The following is a 23774-nucleotide window of genomic DNA, read 5'->3' as shown; positions in this document are numbered from 1 at the left end:
GGCGGTCACCCCCCAGGCACCTGAGGCGGAGGGAGGGGGCGGAGAGCAGCGCAGCGCAGTCCTCGGGGGCCCTCCGCGCCGCCAGCACCCCGCTTTCTCCAGGGGACCCTTCAGTGATTTGCCCCCTCCCCGGTCCCTCTCGTTTGTGCACGGGGCGCTGCGTGCAACCCCCGGCGGCGGCCGTCGGAGCGTTGTGCGGGACTATGGGGCCCTCTAGTGCGGAACGTGCGCGGCTCTGCCCAGCACCGCCGCCACCTTCGGGTTCCTTCGGGTTCCTGCTGCGGCCGCTTTGGGGCGATCTCCGGAGCTTGCACGCACGGGGCTTTGTGAGAGGGCAGAGCGAGGAGAGAGTGGTGTCGCGCTTTTTCCTGTGCAACTCACTTTCTCTTGGGTATCTTTGCTCTGCAAGATGCATCTTCCTTCCTTTTTCTGCCCGTCTCTTCGTTCTTTTTTGTTGTTTTACTGCAGCTGCTGATGTGGGACGGTTTTATCTCTTCCCCCCTTCTTTGCCGTATGGGAGGACCGCAACAATTTCCCACTGCTCTGCTTCACCCTGACTCTGAAGCTGCAGATTGTTAAGGCGACAGCCGCCAAGTCACCCTATGGCCAGGTTGCTCTTTGGACTTCTTTGCCATCAGGAAAATGCACTCTGCAGGATTTGAAGCACAAACCCCGGACCTGGCACTGTCTTCCCCAGGTCTGCATCTTTGTGCCACCCCAACCCCACTGGCCACGCTAGTCCCACGGCCACCTCAGCCCCATTGGCCACTCCAACCCCTTTGGCCACTCAACTCCCACAGTCCCCCCAACACCATGGCCTCTCAGCTGCATGGGCCACCTCAATCCCACTGGCCACTCAGCTCCCACAGCCACCCCAGCACCATGGCCACTCAACCCCCCATGGCCACTCAACTCCGTGGCCAACCCAACCCCACGAGCACCCCATGCACCGAGGGCTGGGAGAAGCGGCAGCCCAAGCCCACCTCACCTCCCACCAGCTCAAGAGATCCTGAGCCAGCCGGTGAAATCCAGCAGCTCTTGCTCCTCAGGGCTGAGCGCCGGCTCACAGCCGTTCTCCTCATAGGCCCCTGCTGCAGCTGTGGATTCCGGGGGGGCTGCAAGGTGAGGAGAAGGGAGGGAGTGATAATGTGTGCACGTGTGGTGGGAGAAAATTGGATATTTTGACACCGGCCCTTGCTTGAAAAGTGTCTGAAACGCTGTGGGGAGCCCGCTGCTTGGGGCAGGAGCTAATGCAGGGCAGGAGGAGGAGGAACTGCACTTCCCGAGAGGCCCCGCTGCGGCTGTGCCTCCTCCGGTGCCTTATCAGGAGCTGGGGGACCAACGGGCAGCCCCACGGGGACAGGGCCATGGGGCTGAGGCACAGGATGAGGAGCACCAAGTGCCAGCTAATGGCTGCCAGCCTCTGTGTCATGGTAAGCGAGTGGCTTTTCGGGGGGGGTCTCTCTGAAAAGTTGGGGTGAGGAGGAGGATGGCTGCTTTGAAGCTCAGAGAAGGGCAGCTTTTCCCACGATCTGTTTTTTTGGGGCGTGGAGGGGTGAGCAGAGTGAGCTGCCGGAGTTATCGCAGTGCTGCGTGGTTATCGCCGGCCGCCAGCACCGTTCCCCCAGCTGAAAGACTCCTGGTTTGCTGGGGCTGCTGCTCTGCCCCCACCGCTTCACAGCCTGAAGGAGAAAGGAAAACAGAAGGGGCGGTTTTCAGCCGTGAAAGATGTTCGCTTCTGTGGTTGGAGGGTCTAAACAAGAGTCCTGGTGTCACTCTGCTTGCTTCTAGGAGAGCAGTCCTGGGGAGCCTTTCTAGCAGCTTCTGAGGCAAATCCAATGGGAGCTTCCTGATGCCTCAGGGGGAGTTCAGGGGAAACCACACTGCTGATGGGAAAACGTGGACATTGGGAATGCTTCTGGGCGCCTTTGAGCTGTGGCAGGCTTGGTGACTTAGGAAGAGTGTAATTAAAAGCTAATGCTTTCAAGTGATCTGGGGAGGCAGAGGTGGGCTGTGTGCTCAGAGGAGCGGCTGCAGCACAGCCAGGAGCTCAGTGCTGCTGCCTTGGGGGCTCCCTGGGACCAGTGTCCCTCAGCAATCTGAGCTAACTGGGGTTTCACGTAGTGTTTTGCTGGGCGTGGGTCGAGATAGGCAGTAACGCGCAGCATGAAGGATCTGTAGGTGCCATGAATGAGATTATTTGTGAGCAGAAATTGCTGCCGTTTGGAAGTACTTGTCTCGGAAACTATCCTTTTAATATGTAAGTGCCCACAGTTTGTCCTTTTAAGGGCATTTTGGGGTACATGCAAGCTGTTGGACACTGAGGCTGTGTGCCACTCAGTAGGACCTTGATGCCTTGTGACTCCCTTGCTGCCAACCTTCCCTTCCAGCTGCTGGGGCTGTCCATTGCTACTCTGAGCACGGTCACCCGCTATGGGCTTCGCTTCTCCACCATCAGCAACGTCGCCCTCGAGAGCAGCTCCTACCGGGCCATCCACCACACAGGTATGGCACACCTTTGGGGAACACAGTGGCTGGGCTGGGAAGGTGCTCTGAGGCTAAAACCATCAATGCCATTGGCCACCCCAACGCCATGACCACTCAACTCCATCGGATGGGACACCATCATCCGTGACCTACTGTTTTCCTATGGGGTTTAGGCGCATGTAGCATCTCCTCATCCTTCCTAACCCAGGTTGTAGCCTGGGGTGCACAGCTCGGCCAGCCCAGCCATGCCCTGCAGTGCCGGGAGGAAGCCAGTGGGTGAGTGCTGTAGGAGATAGCTGTGCAGAGAGCCCTGATGGGACATCTGCTGTTGGCAGCATCCTGCCTCGGGGCAGCCTTATCTGAGGGTGAGATACGTGGCAGCTCAGGGTGCCTGGCCTCTGCTGCAGCCCCCAGCCTGCAGAGCAGGTGGGGGACGATGGATAACTCACAAACCATTCCGCTCCCTCGACGTGCTCTTTTTATACCACCTCCCCAAAATGCACTTTCTGACCGCAGAACCCCTGTCCGGCTTCCTTTCAGCTTTCTACGTCGGCGTCTGCCTCAGCATGACCCTGATCCTCGCAGCCCTGCTGAGCGCGGTCGCCACGGTGCGGGAATCACGGTGCCTCACGGCCACGGTGCGTACCCTGTCTGCCCACGTCCCACCCCTCTACCCCCGCCCGTGCATCCCGGCCCGGTGCCGCCGCTATCGGCCGCTGGGAGGAGCTCGGGGCTCGGCGCAGGGAGCCGCATGCTGCTGGGCTCTGCCCCGCTCCTTGGCGGCGGAATCATAGAGTCACAGCGTGGCTCGGGTCGGAAGGGACCTTAAAGCCCACCCAGCTCCAACCCCCTCCCGTGGGCAGGGCTGCCCCCCACCGGCTCAGGCTGTTCAGGGCCTCGTCCAGCCTGGTCTTGAGCCCCTCCAGGAATGGGAGATCCACAGCTTCTCTGGGCAGCTTGTGCCAGGCCCTGACCAGCCTCTAAGAATTTTTTCCTAATGTCTCACCTAAATCTTCTTTTAGTTTAAGACCACTCCCACTCATCCTATCACTGCGTGCATCCCGCGGTGCTGGTTGCTGTTGAGTAACTGAGCTCTTAAAGATAAAATATCATGTTCCAAAATCCTGGACTATTATCCCCCAGGCTCCTCTTAAATGAGAAGAACAGTGACAGCTTTATTGACTCTCCTCCAGCTGCAGTTTTGTCTGGTCACACGTGGTGCAGTGCTGAATGTAAACATCCTGCAGCTCTCAGGGCCCCCCGAAGGCCATGTTGCTATTGTAGGGGAGGAAGAGGAAGGAAAAGGGCAATTTTGCTAGAGCTGCTCATACAGAAGGAGTGTGTCTGTTTATCCTTGCAGTGGGAGCTGGCTGGGCAGGGAGAGAGCAGGGAAAATGTGCCAGCATATAGCACAGGCTGTTTGCTTTACTGTCCCCAGGTGTGTGGTTGCAGGCAAGTGCTGCAAGGGTCCTTGACGACCGAGTAGCATGCTCTGCATCTTGCTTTAGCTGTGAATCCATCTCCTCACAGTGCTGCAAGGCATCCGTGTGCCAGTGCTCCTGGGAGCAGGCAGAGCTGAGGATGGGTTCCTCCTTCAGACAGGCTGCAGCTCGTGTTTGCCACACAGAAAGCTGGGAGTGAGGTCATGGATAGAAAAGGGATTGATGGCTGAGGGTGGGGAGGCTGCGTCCAGGAACCCCTCTGCATTTCGCATGCAAGCTGTGCGCTGCCTTTTCTTTTTTTTTTTTTTTTTTTTTTTGTTTTTTGTTTTGCTTTATTTTTCTTCCTCCAAATGCCTTCTAATGTAATTACAAAGTTGCGCTTCCAAAAGCCTTTTGGCTGGCGAGAGGAGAGAACAGCCCATAATTCATTTATGAGATGCTCTGGGAGCCATGTAATTGCTTTGCACCGGCTGCAGGCTCCCAAGGGACCTCTCTCTGCTCCCAGAGACGTGGGCAGGAGGGAAGGGAGAGCACACACTGGAGGGCTAGGGTGGAGCTGAGCCACAGACAGTGATGGTGCAAATGCTGGAAGGATGGGAGAGCCAAGGGGAGAAAGCCAGTGGTGACGCATGGATGCTGTCCAGGTTCACATGGGAGATCTTTCCCATTGCTGTCAGTGGGGCTTTTCAACCTGCAGTAATTTTCTGTTTTTTCAAGCCTGATTTTCATCTAAAATCAGGTATAAGGATTGACTTTCCTATGCAGTTTGTTTAGGGGTTCGTGCAAGGAGGCAGCAAAATGCAAGGGCTGGTTCCAGTGAGGAGCAATCTGATTATTTGTCTTGCTGGCATTTTTGCTTTCGTTTCCAGGATTTGATGTAACACATTTTCCTTTCTTGCAGTATGTGGAGGTTTGGGAGCTTCTGGGTTTTTTTTCTTTCTTTTTTCTTTTTTTGAAAATCCATACCTCTTAGGCAAAAGTTACTCTTCTTTATCCCCTTGAGCTTGAATTTGATAAACTTCTATGAATGATTTAATTTTTAAGAGATTTCAGCCAAGTCATACTACTGAAGTACTCACAGGGAGGAAAAAAAAATAGGAAGAATAAGCTGTGGTCAGATGGGTGACTCTGCCCTGCTACATAATATCTTCATTTGGAAGAGGAAACGTGGAAAAACTTGCAAAGGGAATCATTTGTGGGGAGTGCTCAGAGAGTCATAGAATCATTAAGGTTGGAGAAGACATCCAGTCCGACCATCAACCCACCCCCACCATGCTCGCTGAGCCACATCCCTCAGTGCCACATCTCCAAGGTTCTCGAACACCTCCAGGACAGTGACTCCATCACCTCCCTGGGCAGCCTGTGCCAGCCCCTCTGTGCTGCTGGTTCCTCATCACTCACCACTCCCAGACTGAGCCACGCACTCATGTCTGATGAGCCCGTTTCATTTTCAAATATTTTACAGGCGCTTTTTTTTTTTAATGTGATCAAACCCTTTGGCCCAGCTGTCACAACAGACACTCGATGTTTACGTCAGGTCCAGGTTTTGTTTGAGATCGGATTTGTTCAAATAACAAGACAGCGTGCCTGACTTCCAGCCCTGTGCCTGGGGAAGAGAACAGAGTCCGGTCACCTCCTGTGTCACTGCTGCATTGTTTGGGCACTTGGTGGCCTTGGTTGTATTTCTGTCATCCTTTTGTCTGAACAGGACAGCGTGGCCAGTGCTGAGACCTGGGCCAGGGGAAGCCCAGCTCCTTCTGCAGCACTGGATGCCCTCCATCCACCTGTTATAAGTGTATATGGTCTATCCAGGTGGTTTTTCCCCTCCATGAAACCCATAGCTGAGTTTTAACTCAATGAAATTCCTTGGGAAGATTTAGGTTAACCACCCCATAGGAAGCCGAGTGAGTTTTTGGTCAATCCCTTTAAATGGCCACATTGTAATCACTGGTTGCTGATGGAGAATCACAACCTTACTGTGAGCATGCATCCCATTCCTGACAACTAACAGCATTATGGGGCACACCAAGAGAAAGCGATGCTCAGCTCTAGCTTTGACCAAACTTTCTCATGTGGGCACCCTAAATATGTTCCTAGGGAATTTTCAAATGGATGTTTTCTCACCATAGTGTAACCAGTGGTGTTTTTCTCCCCAGGCGTTTTTCTGCTTTGCTCTGGCCTTCTGCGGGCTAATACCAGCTGCCTTTTGGAGGTACATGCACAGCACAGAGGTAAGCACCCTCTGCAGGAGATGCCAAGAGACTTTCTTCACAGGTTTTGCAGTGATTTCTACCCTAGAAGGGGCAGCTGGTGGTAATTAAGCCACCCTCATCAAGGTCTATAGGCTGCGTGTTGTGTTATATCCACCCTTTGCAGGAAGAGCAGAGCTGCCTTTCTCTGTAGGGCATCCAGAGGGAGAGGGGACAATAGGATGCTCGCTGTAGAAATCCTTGGACAGGGCAAATATCCAGGTAAGACAAGGTGTGAGCCTTGTTTTAAGTGGCTTTGGGAGGTTGCTTTTGAAAAATGAGTTGCTTGACTCTTGAAAAGTTATTTTTTTCCAAAATGTTGCATGCTGCACAGCATCAGCTCCAATTCTGGGTAATGTCAGCTGGGAGCCTCTGTTCAAAGGCTGCAGTGGGCTGTGGCCACCTCTAGTTCTAGTGACTTCTAGGGCAACCACCCAGGAGCTGTGTTTATGACCCAGCTTTCCACATGCTAACGGTTTGTGGCTTAGGGCTGACCACTTGGTGCCTGCCCTTTGCTTGTGATTCCCTCAGCAGATTTTTTTTTTTTCCTCTATCAGTTTGTCCAGCTGCTTTGCAAACAAGGGGTGGAGACCGATGGCCCAGTAGAATTTTTACTTTAAATCCTTATCTTGTTTTTTTTTCTTTTCTTTTTTCAAGTGCCCTGCCCGTAAACGCATCCACATGTTACGGTTACCTTCAGTACTTCATTTTTGGTTTTGTTTGAGGCAAAGCAAAAATAGTTTTTCATAGGCAAGATGAGAGTTTTTTGTTGAACGTTTACTTTCCAGCTAAAGAAAACCAGCCGTGTTTCTGAGAGAGAAGTTAAAATGCTGTTGGAGATCCTCTTGGGTTTCTCTTCTTGCAAAAATGAAAATTAACACGAGGCCTTGAAATGAGGAAAGATTTGATTAGGAGCAACGCTTACAAAACACTTAGAAATCTGGTTTTGCTTGAGAAAACTTGTTTCACTAGCGAGGAAGGAATGCAGATGTGAGCGTGTCTCAATCCTGGTTTCCCTGCCTACAGAACCACAGCAGATACTTGCTGTGTTTTAATCCTCTTGATTAAAAAACACCTACGTTTCCTTTTTAGAGCAGCGCCCTCTTATTGAAAACTATCTAGATTGGAAAAGCCCAGTGTCTATCTGAAGAATGATTTTGATGGTTATTTTCAAGAGGCAGTAGATAGAAGTGTTGTTTGAGCGTGATGAAAGCAAGGTGCCCTGCTTGCCTTTGACTCTTCTAGAGACTTGTTTACATTGCTTCTCACAGAGAAGCTATGCAGAACAGGAGAAAAAGACAAGTTATTTGTAAATATTCCACTTTCTCAGACCTGGGCACTGTAAACAAAACATGAATCTTTCTCATTTCCCATCCTCTGCTGTTTTTTTTCTGACTTTCTATAGCTCCTGCTCAAGCTCTTTCAGACATCTGTCATGTCTTTTTTACTTTCAAGTTACCTGCATCCCAGACACACTCAGTGTCACCAGTCTTTGTAGAACAACTTATACCAGACATGTGAAAAACAAGAATCTGAGATTTATTGTGCTTTACCCTGAAAGCTTGAATCCTCTGCTCTGCATTGTGGTTATCCCTTGCTCTATGAGCCTGTCCACGCAGCCAATTACTCTTCTGTACCATCGTCTTTGCATCCATCTGTCTTCATTAAAACCAGAAGTTAATATTGAGAAAATAACCTACTTGTTTCCAGTGTATGCTTGTCAGGGGAATTCAGTGAAGAAAATGGTGAACAAAATGGGGGAAGGACAAATAGGAGTGACACCTCAGATCTTCCACCTGTCTCTCTGGCAGTGCAACTGAGTTCTATGAGATCAGTGGTGATCAGCAGTTATTAGCCTGCTGGCAAACTGCTTCTGCTCTCTCCTTGGGCTTTGCTGTGTCCTGGTGGGAGAGCGTCACAAATCTGTCAGAAGAGTGGCACCAGTGACAGCCAATGGGAGAATGGCACATGAAGGAGGGTACCAAAGATGACCTCACTTTGGCTGAACAGCTGTGACAACCACTGACAGGATGGGGTTTTCAGATGGTTTCCAGCCATGTTAGGAAGTCCTGATTCTTGGAGCCAAGGAGCTGAGTCTTCTTTTCCAAGAAAGAAGTTATTCTGAAGGCAACTCCTTTCCCGTAAACTGCTGCCCAGGATTTAGGTTTATGCCATATCTAGCACAGCTGGAGGGGAGGCTGCCTCCTCCTGCAGACCTGCCAGCTCTCCTTCTCTCCTCACACATTAACTGCTTCTGGAGAAATCTGCCTGTGGAGGCTGGAGGGAAGAGCTGGAAACGGTTTCAAACTAGAAGAGGAGAGATTTCGATTGGATAAAAGGAAAAAGTGTTTTACAGGGAGGATGGTGAGGCACTGGAACAGGTTGCCCAGGGAGGAGGTGGAAGCCCAGTCTCTGGAGACACTCAAGGTCAGGCTGAACATGCCTCTGAGCAGCTGATCTAGTGTAGGTGTCCCTGTTCATTGCAGGGGAGTTGGGACAGATGGCCCTTAAGGGTCCCTTCCAACTCAAACCATTCTATGATTCCATGAGCTTTCTGGGTGCTCTATTATAGACAAGAAGGGCTTTGGCTATTCCTGATAACAAACACAAAACAGATGTGGGGCTTTGCTCTGGGCTTTGCTGTGGGAAAGACCTAGGGGTCTTCAGTGTTGCATTTCGGTTTTTCTCTGCAGCAGTGTAGGGAATGCTCCCAGCAGCTCCGTGAGCCTGTTGGGATGGGAGGGTGAATCAGCAGAAACAGAACTGCTGGAGGCAGTTCTGCATCAGAAGGTGCCTCTTAATTACATGGATTTGATAGACAGTAAATATTAGCTTAAAAGCAATTAAATTATGTTTTCCTGATGCTAGGGAACATTTGAAGCCAAGCAATGGTGCAGTGGTGGTGCCAAGCTTCTCCTGGTTTGGACTAGAGGAACAGTTCCCTTTGCCCTGGGGCGCCAGGAAAAGTAAAAAAAGGAACTGCTGATGTACCCAAAGCCTCACAGCAGATGATGATTTGAGCTGCTGCTCCATGCCCCCTTCACCCTGCCCAGGCTGTCAGTGTGCATCTGCTGGGTATCTGCCTACACTCCTGGTGTGCATGCCTGATTTCCCGTGCCCTTTGGATGTAGGGGTTGCTTGGTTTATGCTGGGGCCGGCTCCTACAGTGTCCAATGCAGGGTGATGGTCCCACCGAAGGCAATGCTTAAACACAAGCTTAAGTCACCATGATTTAAATGGGACTTAAGCACAAGCTGGAGGTGGGTTCAGTGCTTTCTGAGCACACTGGCAGGTTCCTTTTTGATGCAGCAGGGCTGGGACAGGATTGCAGCCACTTGCAGAGGTCTTCCAAGAGCCTTTGCAATAAGCGGGGATTTGGCTGTTAAAACGACATGAATAGTCTGATATCTTCCATGCTCCTGGTGTTATTCATGCTCTGAAGTAAGCACTGAGCTTTTTGCTTTCTCAGAAGTATGGAAAAAAGAGAAAAATGAAAAGGGAGGGGAAACCCCCTCCCCCCCTTCCCTAAATATCGTGCATCTCTCCCATGTTTGCGTTCCCATCACGTAGGAGACACTACGCCCCTTTGTCTGACGCGCTGCTTAGGCACTCACGCTTCATTATTTATTGCTGCCCCAGCTCTGAACCCGTGGCCCCTTTTCTGCTGTTCTCTGTGCAGATCTGCAGCCAGAGCTGCTGCCTCCAGCAGCACCAGCCAATGGTCCCCATCACCCCAGCATGGGGTGGCTCTTACAGTCTCACATGACCTTGGCAGAGGTGGCCCAGAGAGGTGTTGGGTGCCCCATCCCTGGAGACACCCGGGGTCAGGCTGGACAGGGTTCTGAGCACCTGATCTAGTGTAAGTGTCTCTGTTCATTGCAGGGGGCTTGGACTGGATGGCCTATGGGTGATGGTGCTCACCTGGGGTCAGATCTGTTGCCGATGCAACTTTTTCCTTTTCTCAAGCTAAGAGAAATTTTGGCGTTTTTCTGTGGTGAAGCGGTCTTGAATGATGCTGGTTTCACATGCTGCGGGTGAGAGATGGCTTGACCACAACAAGGCTGAGAAGTTCCTCCATGGCTGGGTCTGAGTGATGGCAGCTGTGAGAACCCTTAGGAGTGTCCTAGTTCGGCAGTTCTGCTATAAAATGTTGTGAACTGAAATACTTAGCTTTAAAAAGAAAAAAAAAAAAAAGCAAAAAAAAACAAAACCCAAAGAGACAGGAGGATCTTGACCCACTGAGGCTGGTATCTGTGACAAGAGGTGCAGCCTAAGGTCTGGAGAGTTTAGGAGAAAGAAACCTTTGGTGTAGTACTCGGCCAGCTAGACTTCTGCCAAACTTTTGCTGTTGGTTTAGGGTGTGGAGGTGGGAAATGAGGTTTGCTTAACAGCAGCTGAAAGGAGGCATTCAAGGTCAGGCCGGATGGGGCTCTGAGCACCCTGTTCAAGCTGTAGGTGTCCCTGCTCATTGCAGGGGAGTTGGGCCAGCTCTCCTTTAAAGGTCCCTTCCAACTCAAATGATTCTGTGTGCGTCTGTACAAGTACATACATCCATATATGTGACCTGCTTGGCAAGTGGGGTACTCAGCTCGTGCACTGGAGACTGGTGTGGTTTGGTGCTCGCCTGCCTCCAGGCAGCATTCCCCCTGCAGAAACAGAGCTGTGCCCCTGCTCTGGGAAGCAGTGAGTCACCAGCCCCGGAGCTGGCAGCTGCTGAGCACTTTGGCTGCCGGTGCTGCTGCTCTGAGCCGGGCTCTGCCCCTGGAGGAGCTCTGCCTGCATCTGTGTTTCGGGAAGGCAACACTGAGATGGGAGGAGAGCAGCAAAGCAGGTCAGCGTTTTCATCAGCTCCGTGTGCAAACCACTTAGAACAGCAGAAGGTGCTGGAATCGGAGAGAAATGGTTCAGCAAAGTGTTGCCGCTGTGGACTTCATGGTTTCAGAGTGGCTTTTGTTTCCCCTCTCTATTTGCATATACTGTCAGTGATGAACAAAAAGACTGTTCCTGTCCCAAAACCGTTAAGAGGGGGAAGGTGCATGAGTTATTTAAAAATAATAATAATAAATTATATACATATATGTATCAGCTGAAAACCACTTAGCTAAAATATTCATTTGGGTCTCCCTGCTCTTATTCTATCAGTGGTCTCCAGTGACTGCCAGCATCCGAGGGGAGCAGCATCTCCTGATCTCACCCATCTGGAGGCGGGGACTCCGAGCTGCTCTGCTTTGCATGCTGGCCGTGTTTCTGCAGCTGTGAGCACTCAGCTGGAGGAAGCCCGATGCGGGGGTGAGGAAGGGAGCTGAAGTGCTGTTAGGGAAGCATAAAGCTCCACCGAGTTGCCATGACTGGCTTTTCGTACTGGAACAAGGAAGGATGTAGAGGGTGATGACCACATTATTCCAGTTTCACATCTTAAAACACTGCCTTACTTGACACCAAACGCATCCCTCTCGGCAGCGATGGACAGATGTGAAAGAACACTAGTGGTTTAGACGGACTAAATGCTTTCCTGAAATCATAAATTCTGCTTCTTTAGGGAGTGTAAGGGGTATAGAGCATAATAAACAGGCTCAAAATTCCCTCGTTCTTTTACTCTAAGTGAAAAATGCTGCTCTATTAAGTTGCTTGATGTCAGCCGCATCAATCTCAGTGATGGTTTTCCATTTGTTGCATCTGCTAACCTATCTCTATCATCCCTAAATGAATGTTTCATTAAGGAATGCAGACAGACACGGGAGACAGCGGTTATTTGACTAATTTAGAGTTGGAACATTTTGCCAGGCTTCTTCTGGGAAAAGAATTACTCTAAGGTGTGACCTCCTTACCACTTAACCTGGAGATTTTTCTCAAGCCCAGGCCCAGCTGATGCTCCATCTTCAGCTCTCACTTTTTTTTTTTAAACAGATAAGCACTGGAATGAGGATATCTTTGCCAGAAATACTCCCAGAATCATAGAATCTTTTGAGTAGGAAGGGATCCTTAAAGGCCATCTGGTCCAACTCCCCTGCAATGAACAGGGGCACCTACACTTGATCAGGTGCTCAGAGCCCCGTCCAGCCTGACCTTCAGTATCCCCAGGGATGGAGCTTTCACCACCTCTCTGGGCAACCTGTGCCAGAGCCTCACTGCCCTTGTAAAAAACTTCTTCCTTATACGCAGCCTAAACTTCTCTTTCAATTTGAAACTGTTTCCCCTTGTTCTGTCGCAACAGATCCTGCCCAAGAGTCTGTCCTCCTCTTTCTTATAGTAACTCCTTTAGATACTGAAGGGCTGCTCTCAGGTATCCTAGAGCCTTCTCCAGGCTAAACAGCCCCAGCTCTCTCAGCCTGTCCTCGTAGGGGAGGTGTACCATCCCTTGGATCATTTTTGAGGCCCTCCTATGGACATGGTCCAACAGATCCACATCTCCTGCCCTGAGGACTCCACATCTGGATGCAGTACTCCAGGTGAGGTCTTACCAGCCCAGAGAAGAGGGGCAGGATCACCTCCCTCTCCCTGCTGGCCATGCATCCTTTGATGTAGCCCAGGACACAGTTGGCTTTCTGTGCTGCGAGGGTGCATTGTTGTCTCATGTCCAGCTTCCCATCCAACAGTACCATCAAGTCCTTTTTGGCAGGGCTGTGCCCAATCCTTACGTCCCTCAGCTAGTACTGATTGTTAGTGGAGGTTGCCGTGACCCAGGTACAAGACGTGGCACTTGGATTTGTTGAACCTCATGAGGTTCTTCTGGGCCCACAGCACAAGCCTGTCTAGGTCTCTCTGCATGGCATTCTGTCCCTCAGGTGTGTTGACTGCACCACACATCTTGGTGTTCGTCTGCAAGCTTGCTGAGGGAGCACTCGATCCCAGTGTTGATGTCATTGATGAAGATATCAAAGAGCATGGATTGACCACTGAGAGTAAAGCACTTGCCACCGATCTCCATCCAGAGGCTGAGCCACTGACCTCAGCTCACAGCGTGCATTCTCAGCAGCTTTGAATCATGCAGTAAGTCATCAGTGTATCATCAGGAACAGGAAAACCCATGTGACCAGAGTGGTGAAAATGTTGGGATGGAAGTGTAGGACCTCTGCAGGGGAAGCCCAGACACGCTTTCTTTTCTCTAGCTGTATCCACTCGTCACGTGTTACCTGCTGAGTTATTAAAGGATGAGGCGCAGCTGTGGCTTTCTTAAAGCGCGTTGTGAGCAGTATCAGCATAACCGCTCAAAAAGCATCTGGTTGCCTAATTGGGAGAGAAAGCACCCTGATTAACTATTTTTTTTCTCCAACACCTGCTGCAAGAAAAAAGCAATCATTTTGGGGTGATGGAATGAAAGTTGCCCTTTAGTGGAGTGTGTGATAGGAATTTATGGCAATTTGGTGCAAAGCAGTGAAGCACTCTCGCTCCTCACTGTGCCGTGTTCCTGCTCCCAGGAAAGTTTAGGGATGAATTTGTGTCTCCTGAACGAAATAAATGCTGTCATGAGTAAGGCTGTGTCACGAACCCGCCTGGTGGCTTTGTCTCACACTTTCAGTTTTTATTTTTTCCCATCATTAGACATGCATGAGGCTACGTGCAATTTTGGTCTGGGTAGAAGCTGCCATGCACGATGGCTGAGCTCTGAGCACAAACGTAACCCCATCTCAGGCAGAGAAGTTGCTGAGATGGTGACTTATTACTGCAACCTTTTGCCGTGTCCTCCTGTTAAACCAGACCTCTCCTATGATCCAGGGCATGGTCCCCTGCACAGAAGGAAACAGCAGTGATAAATATAGGGATTTAGGACTTGACGCCTATCATTGCAATGCTTAAACTAGAAAGCTTTCTGCAGTAATCTGTGAAAACAAACCACCACGTTATCTTAAGACAGCTATTTTCCCCTCCAAAATCAAGAAAACTCAGAAAGATGATGTGGAGAAACTACAGTCAATTCGCTCTTTATTTGAAAAAGTATTAAAAAAAAAAAAAGCAGGCTTTGTAGCTGGATGTTTGGTGCCTTACTGCGGTCTGAATCGTGTATTCAGATAAATGCTGGAAACAAACGCTAGATGCAGTTGCTGGATAGAAGCATTGAGAAGGGCTAATCAGCAGATTGTACTCTCGGGCTTGCCCAGACACATGTTCTAAAAGGAAATTATTGCTATAAAATAATTTCCATTTAATCCTTTGTGTTTTTGCTTCTTGGAGGCTGCTTGGGAAAATGAGAAATCAGTACCTAACTAAGAACCCAGCTCAGAAGCAAGCTCAGGAACACTGTTTAATTGAAGTCTTCAGTAGCCATTATATGTCTGGAGATTATTCTCTTCTCATCGTTATCTCCATGGCTGTGGTTGAGAAGGCTGTGAAGCAGTGCCTGCCTGCAGCTCTTCCCTCACTGTTTCCTGCAGTTGGAAGAATTTTCTGCTGTAGGTTTGTTGTGAGAATCTCGTTCCTTCAACCTTTTCCATCATCTCCCTTCAAACAGCCTCAGTCAAAATGCTCGGTGTCATTGCGGGGCGTCTAAAATAAGAAGTCTCTTTGGAAATGGTTTTCATCTGATTGCGTTCTGTGAAGTACTGCGTGCAGCTGCACTGCTCGCTGTACTTACAATGCAGTGCAGAGAATATGCTATCTACAGCAGACTATTTTGAATCGTAGGACGCTTTGAGTTGGAAGGGACCTTGTATGATCGCTCTTCCACTGGATCAGGCTGCTCAGGGCCTTGAGTACCTCCAGGGATGGGGCATCCACAGCTTCTCTGGGCAGCCACATTGCTTTCTGAGCAAAGGATTTCTTCTCTATATCTAAGTATATACCTAAGTCTCCTCTCTCTTAGTTTAAAGCTATTACCCTCACCCCATCGCTACACTCCCTCCCCAGTTCAGTTCAGTCCTTCCCCAGTTTCCTGTAGGCTCCTTCAGGTACTGGAAGGACTATGGGTAATGAGGGATAGAAAAGTGACAACACCACGAGAGTAGGATGAAAAGTTATCCTTTTTTCATTGTTCTTAATCCAGTTCTTCAGTGGAAATAAGCTTTTTACTGAATTCATTCATTTAATTGCTGCTGCTGGGAAGCTGGTTCATGGCATACCAGAAGTTAGGAAAGCTTGGATGTTTAGCTTTTTATTGAGGTTGAAGTTTTTCCTAGAGGAAGGATGGTGCACAGATCCAGAGTGGAGTGCAGAGAGACAGTCTTGCTCCAGGGAACCTCGTTCCTCCCCATTCCCTCTGTCCTACAGATCAATTCTCTGCTCCAAGAGCCAAGCATTGTCTTCGGCCCATTCAGATCAACACAGGCAGGGAAGCAAGGGGAAATGAAAGGAAGAAATAAATCTGTTTGGTTTTTTTATTCCTGGCGCTAAAATTGTCATATTTTTCCATTGAAACCCGAGCAGGAGTTGGCTGGGGTTTGTCAAGCTGCAAGTTCTCAAACCTTTAGTAAATATTTAGGATCTGATTCACCACTGAGTCACTCTGTTATTTTTTGGGTGTAATTCAGAGGAACTCATCCATCATTGTGGGGTAATGCTGTCCATCAGAGGTGCTCTCACCTTTATGTTTTAGCAAGGTAGCAAATACTTGTCCTTATAACCTCTTTTCAGAACAAGGTAGTGTCACTTCTCCCTGGCAGGACACAGAGGGATGTGGAAGCACATAAAGAAACATAGGTGCCTGTGACATATTTCTTTGACAGTGCATCCAAAACTGGCCAGAGGCTTCAGCCATCAGCTAATTGGGCAGCTGCTGTGCTTGTCTTGGTGCACTGTACAGATGTCTGCCTCTGTTGCAGGTGGAGGACAGCATGCTGGATGTGTACGACCTCATGTATGAGGAGGTGAGGAGGAACGGCTCCAGCTCCAGATGGCATGAGCTGACTGTCATCCACGAAGTAGTAAGCTATCGTCCAGACTTCACAGAATCCTTGTTCTGGAGTATCTCCCCATTGATTCAAACAGTGCTGCATTACTGTTTTCCCTTGGAACCAGCCTATTGCCATGTCTGTATGCGGTATGAGAGCAGATATGTATACCTTCCTAGCATCCTCAGTCAAGTATGGAGAGGGTGGGAATTCTACATAATCCAACAGAACTATTTGGACTTGATTACCTCTGTCTACCCTTGAGACTATTGCTGATGAAGATCAGAGAGGGCTCTGAGCATGCTGATCTAGCTGTGGATGTCCCTGTTCATTGCAGGGGATTTGGACCAGATGACCCTTAAGGGTCTCTTCCAATTCAGATGATTCTATGATAACATATGAGCTTTTGCGATGCTGGAGGTTGCTAGGAAGCTCCCAAATCCAATGACATGGAATGCATAGCATGGTAGGCACCTGCTTAGTTTCACCACTTTGATGGTAAAACAATACTTGTCTACTGTTGTGTGTTTAGCTTCCATCGCTGTGATTGCCTGCCTGCTTTGCTCCTCACAGCCCCATTTACCCACCCTGTCCTCTCTTGCAGTTTCTGTGCTGTGGGAAGCACTCCCCGCTTGGAGACACAGCTGCTGTTGAGCACAGGCTGTGCCCTCCCAGCACAGTGTGGGCTGCTGGACGGGTAAGTTGCTTTTCTGTTGCTTCTCTCTGGCCTCCTCCTTATCTTCTGCATGTGTGGAGGTTGTGTGGTAATACAGGCACGGGTCCGATGGAAAAACACTGTTGAATTTGTCACGTGGTTCTGGTCTCTAAGGCTTAAAACGTGTTCTGCTAACAGCAAATGTTGAAAGAGCACACGATGACTATAATTCCTTTTCCCAAGGGCATTAAACAGGTATTAAAAATTTAAATGAGAAAGTCGTAAAGCAGGATTATGTTGTCCAGCAGTAGCTTCATCAAGCAGGCTTTATACTTCGTCACAATATGCCAATAAAGTGATGAAGAGCCCTCCAGTATTAGACTGTGTATGCATTGAAGTTGTAACATAGACTTCATAGACTGAGTAAATCTCTTGTATGCTTTTTCTCACTGGAGTAACAAAACCAGCTGAGGCTGCCAGCATCAGAACATGAGTTGTCCCTAGGAAAAACAAATGATGTTGCTACAGCTACGCAGAAACATTGCTGTTGTGTCTTGACAGGATGAGAGGGAATGGCCTCAAATTGTGCCGCAGTCTGAAATGTATCGTAGTAAGAAAATTGTAGGCATACTGTAGTAATGGAAAATATACTGTAGGTGTTTGTCTACCCACCTGAGCTCCTGCCACACTGTAAGAGGTGTCTCTCTCCTTCCAGGACTGCCTACAAGAGATGCATGGCTTCCTGAAGAAGCACATGGGCTTAGTCTCCACACTCCTGGGCATCACCATTGGCTTCACGGTAGCTGTGCCCGTTCCTGCATGCTCCTGGCCCCACAAGGGACTTGTATCCTAAATAAGCCCCAAGTACCGAGGGGTTTGGGTGGTTTTGGAGATGAGCGGTGGAAAAATAAGTGGTGATGGCCTCCACCATGGAAATTAGAAAATGAATAGGTTTTATCTGCTGTGGTATCTCCATGCTGCTTTTACGATGGAGAAAGTTCTCCTGACCAGCGTGTATTTGGGGATTTGGGTCCACCTTGGCACAATAGAGATTAGAAGACTCCATCTCAAGAAAACCCGGAGAATCACATTTTTTTTTCAGTATTTCATACTGCTAGTAGTAGGCTAGGAAAGCCGTCAGGCAATGTTATAGGTACATTTCTACTTACATGGAATTACGTACATGCACACAGAGCTTTAGCATTAAGGCTTTATTGGATCTTAGCACCGCTGAGCTCTTGCTCAGAAAATCCTCAGGACGTATAGCTGATGCATAATGGAAAGTCATGTATGAATATCTAGTGTTGCTTTCTAATTATCCTTGGGTACAGGAGAAATTTCGCTTAAGCTATAGCCACGCAAGTGGAGTATTTTGTATTCTTCTATTCGTATACTTTTATTATACCACATTTCTCCCCACAACTCGATGTTATAGCCAGATAATGCAAGAAAGCCTTTGAAGTGTGCATTAAAGGAAATCCCACCGTGAGTGTGGCCATTGTGATGGCCGGATGCGGAGCGAAGTGCACCGCCTGGGACCACCGCTCTGATGTCCCCATCCCTGCGGCAGACGTGTCCCCGCCGGTCTGCACAATAAGGCCAGCTTAGGGCATGTTGTTGCAGCCCTTGTTACGCCTCCTGCAACATGCACACTTTGATAAGCTGCCTGTGCAAATCCTGAGACGTGATCAGGGGCAGCACCGTGTACTCGTCGGAAAAGCGCCGTACAGAGGAAGCGTGCTGTCTTCTGCATTTGCACTGTGCATGTGCTGGGGGCTTATTTTTTGTTGTTTTTATGCCAAACAATGCATGAGGATTTTTTTCTCTCTCCGTGATATACACAAAGGGCTATTATGAGAGATGTATGTTTGTTTGCATGGAGGAACGTTTTGAGGCAGGAGTTTGAAGTCTGAGTTTCCTGGCTTCTTCTCACTTTTGGATATTTTTAGGACTGAGCCTGAGCCGTGCTGTGCTAATTCCAATCAGATGCTTTAGCCATGTGAGGTTTTTTTTCCTCTATCCCATGTTGGAATCTATGTTTACCCTTTTAGTGGAAAAAAGCTCCCTCAAGAACAAGTCTGACACTTGCATACATATCAAGTTCAGAAGCGCCAAGCGGACCAGCAGGCAACAATTAGGATCACTTGTTTGCACAGCTGGAGCATTCTCCTCCAGTCAGCATTTAATTGTTTGCCCATCTCATCTATTTCCTTTTAGGTTTATGGGATGGTTCTGACTTCTTTCCTCTGGTTCTCCATCCACTTCAGCAACAACCTGGGCCGGAAGGGCAAATACACCTTGCGAGGAAGGTAGAACCCTGTCTCTCCCAGGCTTCCCTACCAGGCAGAGCCAGATCTCATTGCAGGTTGATGCCTGGACTCCTCCACCAATCCTCCAGGAAGGCGTTGCATCGCTTGCCTGTGTGCATTTCCAAGCTGCTCCATCTGGGTGGAACACTGGGGAACAGCAGTCCTGCATCTTTGCTGAGAATGGATGAGGACTGAGATGCACCTGGGTTTGGAGATGCGGGTTATCTCACTGGGAGAAGGACAGAGTGTAGCACAAGGAGAACACACATAGCGCCTTAGGACAGAACCTAAATAAAGCCCGTCCAAAATCATAGCATTAAACCAAACTTCTGCACTGTCATACGAGAAGTTTCCTGTGACCCCAGAAGATGTGACTTCTCTAGGGTGAGAGCTTTGGACCACAGCGTGGGACCAATCTGCCATTGGAAAATACGTGTACATTGGGTGTGGTATTGAAAAAAAGGAGCTGTGCTCTCCTACCTGGGACAGTGTTCATCATTGCCTTTGGGCAGGTTTCAGACCACCCTGGAGTACGTCAGCACCCAGCCACCACTACTGTTTTTTCCCCTCTTTCAAAGCATTGCTGGAACTCTTGGTATAAAGTGAGGAAAAAAAGAAAATCAAAGTAGTGTATGAGTTTTGAAACAACCAAGCGGAATAAGGACATATCCTTCTGTATCTTCCTTCTTTGAGTTTTTGAAATTCTTAGGATTTGGTCAGCCTCCTAGATGCTGCACTAATTTCACATGGGCTCCTTCAACATACTGCCTCAATTCTGTCTCTTTCTGACTTTGCTAACCTACCACACTGCTGTGAAATACAAAAGGACTTTGATATTGAACATATGCAGGGCTTGTGTTTAAATTAAGGAGAAACGGACTGATCTCCAGCCACGTAAAACACAACAATGTCCACTTCCTCTTCTCTCCTCCTTATCAACAATAAGGAGGAATTTGAAAAGCCTCAGCTGAGCTGGAATGATGGCTTCCTGGTGTGCTTTGCCCTCATTGCAAGGAGGCAGAGCCACTTCTGAGCTGAAAACCATCACAGCAATAGATTTAGTTCCTGCTGGAAAATCTGCTGTGAGTTACAGCGATGGAAAATGTCTGTTGAACTAGCTTTCACCTCCCTCCTTTGCTGTGGCTTTTACCTGTGAAAACAGTAAGTGGTAACTGAGATTGTCTCAGCTTCCTGAGATGATCTCATCTTATTGAGATAAAAGAGGGAAACCCCATGCCGATGTTCAGGACAGTTCCAGGCCTTCAATGTGGACTGCTGCATGCGTGAAAACAGCCGTACAGCTTGCAGCATCTCCCCAGACCTGGTTAGCATTTGGACATGGTTGCAGATGTTTTGCATTGGAAAGAATGGCATGGAGGGAGGAAGAGCCAGGGCTCCTTGTCCTTCTCCCCGGTACGAGCAGAGATTCCATGGGGGTTTTGGAGGCAGAATCAAGTCCAAAGCGCTGTGGAGCATCAGCCAGCTCCATCCTGGCAGTCACCAGCCCCACTTGAGCAGGAGTTTTGTAGTAATATGCCTAGCCTGCAGTTGCACCTGCAATCATGCCTACATACTGGTGGTGGGAAGAGATTCAGATATACGTATGTAGGGGTTCTTAAGTACATCGCTCTCCAGAGAGGCAGTCTCCGCAGTGAGCTCTGGCTGTTATTATCAAGGCTACTGCTGTTGTCATTCCTCAGGCCAGCTGGCAGCACACATGACTCCTGCTGTCTTCAATAAAAACCAGTCTCTTGCTGAAGGCTGTCATTCCTTCTCTTCTGCACTATGCTGTGCTGGGCTGTTTGTGGTGGGCTGCCCTTGGTGAGCCTTGTGGTGCTGGGAAGAGATGTTGCCCTTGCAGCTGCACGGGCATTAGCACCCAGGCCACTTTGTCCCAACGAGGCAGGCTGGGAGGCCACAGTTTCTTATCCCAGCAGGGCTGGAAGTCCCTCTCTTTCCACTGCTCCATAGCCACAGATGGGGTTTGAATTTTTGTTGTTGTTGTTGTATGAAATATCCAAACAAATTATAATGCCCCCCTACAAACGGTTGTTCTGTATCTCATGCTCTTTATTCCCATTTCCCAGGGAAGTTGTAGCCCTTGTTTGCCTCCTCTTACCTAGCTGTGGAGAAGGGATAGGAAGGGGTCAAAGCCTCCCATAGGACTCACCATGTGCCCATAAACATCCTGGCCATGCTTTCTAAGGCCACAGCTTGCTCATATCAAGCAGTAGGTGCAGCTTTTTGCATTCACTTCTCCTGCGGCACTACAGGCAAATGGGAAAAAGCCTTGCACAGCAGCTGAGGATGTGTGGGGCTTCTGCAAAGAGAAACAAAATGTCAAGGATTCAGAGCCCTTGTGCAAAGCCCAGGTTAAGCAGTTAAGCTGAGCCTGAAGAGGAAGTCGGTTGTGGGGACGGTGGGAATATTTCAGGCTTCAAAGTGCTTTGCTATATCCTGCCCCGCAGTCAATGCTGGCTGCCACCTAATTGTAACTTCCCCTTTGCTGTGCAACCTTAATTCAAACCCTGAGCTCATGCTGCTGTGTGAGTCCTGAAGCCTTGTAACATGGCAAACGTGGGTGAGAGGGCTTGGCAGAGCCCAGGCTCACCGCTAGCTCTCACTGTTGCCTTCCCTTAGGTTGCTTGCATCTTCCTAAGGCAAACTCCCCCTCTTGCTCTCCTTAGCATCGCTAAGTACCGCTGTTGTTTAACCCCGAGGCACACCAGCTTGCTTGCAGACACACTGGTTTTCTTTTTAGCCGTGTTACATCAGCACTGAGCTGTTGCAGCCTCTATTCACCTGCTGATGAATTATACATGGCTGGCACAGCAGCAGCTCCCCGCGCTGCTAAGCTGGGCTCTCACCCTCCTGGCTGTGCTGGGGAAGAAGAGGAAATGTCAGTGTTGAAATAGGAACCTGCTTGGGTTTGCTTTCTCTCTCCTATTCACAAGCGGTGCCTCTGGAAGCAGTACCTGCAGCAAAACAACAGCAGCTCCGGAAGCTGCTGCTGCCCTTCGTCACTGCCCTCCTTCTCCTCTTTATGTAACCTGCCTGTCACCATAGATACGCTGCTGTAAATATTGAAAGTGTCAGTCCGCATGGAGAGAACCGCTGCAGGAGTTATCAGAAGCACAAACTCAAGGTGCAGCTACAGGTCCTCGCTTACCCAGCAAGGGAACATGGGGATGCAGCAAGCAAAGACGGATGGGAAGCTCTCTGCCCTGCTCACCCCACCAGAGCCGGCTCCACTGTTCCCCCCGGGCGTTGTCCCACTGTCTGGGAGCAGAGGAAGCATCACCGTGGTCTGATTTTTGGGTGGCCCTGTGTGGAGACAGGAGATGGACTCAACGATCCTTAAGGGTCCCTTCCAACTCAGGATGTTCTGTGATTCTATATGCTTCAGTCCAGAGCTCATCTTCCCCACGCAGACCATTGATGGGGACCCTGTGGTGGACGAGGCTTTTCCCAAAGCCCAGTTGGGGTCTGTGTAGGGTAGAGCTGCTGGTATCCCCCTGCAGAAGCCATCAGGAACGCATGGGGCTGGGATGCAGCTCATCCCTGTGCCTGCGCTGGGGCCCCATGAGTCATACCCATAGGTGGTGGCCGTGCCAAAGCCACAAGCATGACACTGACCTTTATAACAGCATCAAAAGCAGGGAAGGAAGAGGAGGACAAGGGAGACAGACCAGCAGATGGAAGAAACACACCGAGCACCTCTGTTCTCTGCTCCTTTACTCTGCTCAAAAACGTAACGGTAAAAACACACTTAAATGGCTGCTCCTGGAGGAAAGCGTGGGGTTTGTTTGTTTGTTATTTCTTTTTTCTCCTTTTTTAACTTCCCCAATAGATATTTTCTTCACAGGTTTGCCCTCTGGGTAAGCGAACTGGCGCTAACCGCGTGTCCCACAGAGCACCCGCATTTAACTCATCCTCTATACAAGGGAATTCCCCAGCCCTGTGCACAGCACCTGCACTCCATCCCAGGATGCGACATGCACAAATTTGTGCAAATCAGTTTGACTTACAGAGCAGCCTGCTTAGAAAGATCGGGTCAGGCTGCTGGGAGACTTTGAAATGCATTTCTGATACTTTGTAGCCTGTACAGCATAGGGGGGAAAGGCTATATCTGATAGCACGCACATGCTTGAGAAACAGTGGGTGTTACCTTGACACTGTAATGTGTTAGTGTTTATTTTGTTGGTTTGTTTGTTTTCCCGTACCAAGGTCAAAGTTTCCAAGCAGACTCAGCTGAGCTGCAGGGAAGTAAATAAATAAATAGATAAATAAAAGAAAGGGATACTTGGACGAAGTTTGAAGTCCTTCCCCACCGCCAAACTGCAGCGAGGTTCTGTTGGGGTGGCCAGGTGCGTGAACCCCGTTTAGACCCCGGAGCTGGGTTCTGTAGGAGATGGGAGCTGTGACCTTCGAGCCGGAGCCCTGGGCAGTGTGTGGCTCAGGCATGGGGATGTCCCAGCAACAGGAATGTGTTAGCTCTGAGCCAGATCGTCTATCATTCAGAGTGTATGAAAAGTTTTGGTCCTCATTTGCTACTTTCTGTGAGATACGGCAGAAAGCAAGAGAAGCAAACAACCGTGATACCACCTTCCAAAATACCCCAGGCTCCCCATCGGTGGCTCCAGTGCCAGTTTGGTGGTAGTGATTGCAGTGGGGCTGCCAGCTTCCCAGCATACAGACATTGATTTGGCCATCTTTCCTTCCTAACCTCAGCTCTGGCTGTGCTGCTGCTGAGGCCTTATTGGTTTGCAGGCGGTTCCTTCCCTTCCCCGCAGCAAGCCCTGCTTGTT

At 49.4% G+C, this 23774-nt stretch overlaps 1 protein-coding gene across 4 annotated transcripts; it reads left to right on the top strand.

Moving 5' to 3' along the window:
• On the top strand, window positions 32-19986 carry TSPAN32 (tetraspanin 32). Of its 4 annotated transcripts, none has more exons than XR_002440550.1 (8): window positions 32-1122; window positions 2391-2505; window positions 3028-3125; window positions 6086-6160; window positions 15934-16151; window positions 16607-16699; window positions 17373-17456; window positions 18875-19986. XR_002440550.1 is itself a non-coding variant. In XM_021403116.1 (8 exons), exons 1-8 carry the CDS (start codon window positions 643-645, stop codon window positions 18968-18970), a joined length of 1086 nt encoding a protein of 361 aa, XP_021258791.1. In that variant the 5' UTR covers window positions 34-642; the 3' UTR covers window positions 18971-19986. The 4 variants fall into 4 exon arrangements, 3 of the variants coding, with proteins under 3 accessions (XP_021258791.1, XP_021258790.1, XP_021258792.1); XM_021403116.1 differs by having other exon boundaries at window positions 34-1122; window positions 15934-15978; XM_021403115.1 differs by having other exon boundaries at window positions 40-1122; window positions 15934-16035.

The sequence above is a fragment of the Numida meleagris genome, chromosome 6 (assembly GCF_002078875.1).
Source record: "Numida meleagris isolate 19003 breed g44 Domestic line chromosome 6, NumMel1.0, whole genome shotgun sequence".
NCBI lineage: Eukaryota > Metazoa > Chordata > Aves > Galliformes > Numididae > Numida > Numida meleagris.
The sequence above is the reverse complement of the archived record's forward strand: the minus strand, read 5'-3'. Positions and strand labels throughout refer to the sequence as shown.

What these genes read in the sequence shown, in the direction of transcription:
- TSPAN32 (XM_021403115.1), top strand. Translation starts at nt 643, where the DNA reads ATGCACTCTGCAGGATTTGAAGCACAAACCCCGGACCTGGCACTGTCT. An exon ending in GGTACATGCACAGCACAGAG is followed by an intron (nt 6,161 to 15,933) that starts GTAAGCACCCTC and finishes CCTCTGTTGCAG; the next exon opens with GTGGAGGACAGCATGCTGGA. An exon ending in TGACTGTCATCCACGAAGTA is followed by an intron (nt 16,036 to 16,606) that starts GTAAGCTATCGT and finishes CCTCTCTTGCAG; the next exon opens with TTTCTGTGCTGTGGGAAGCA.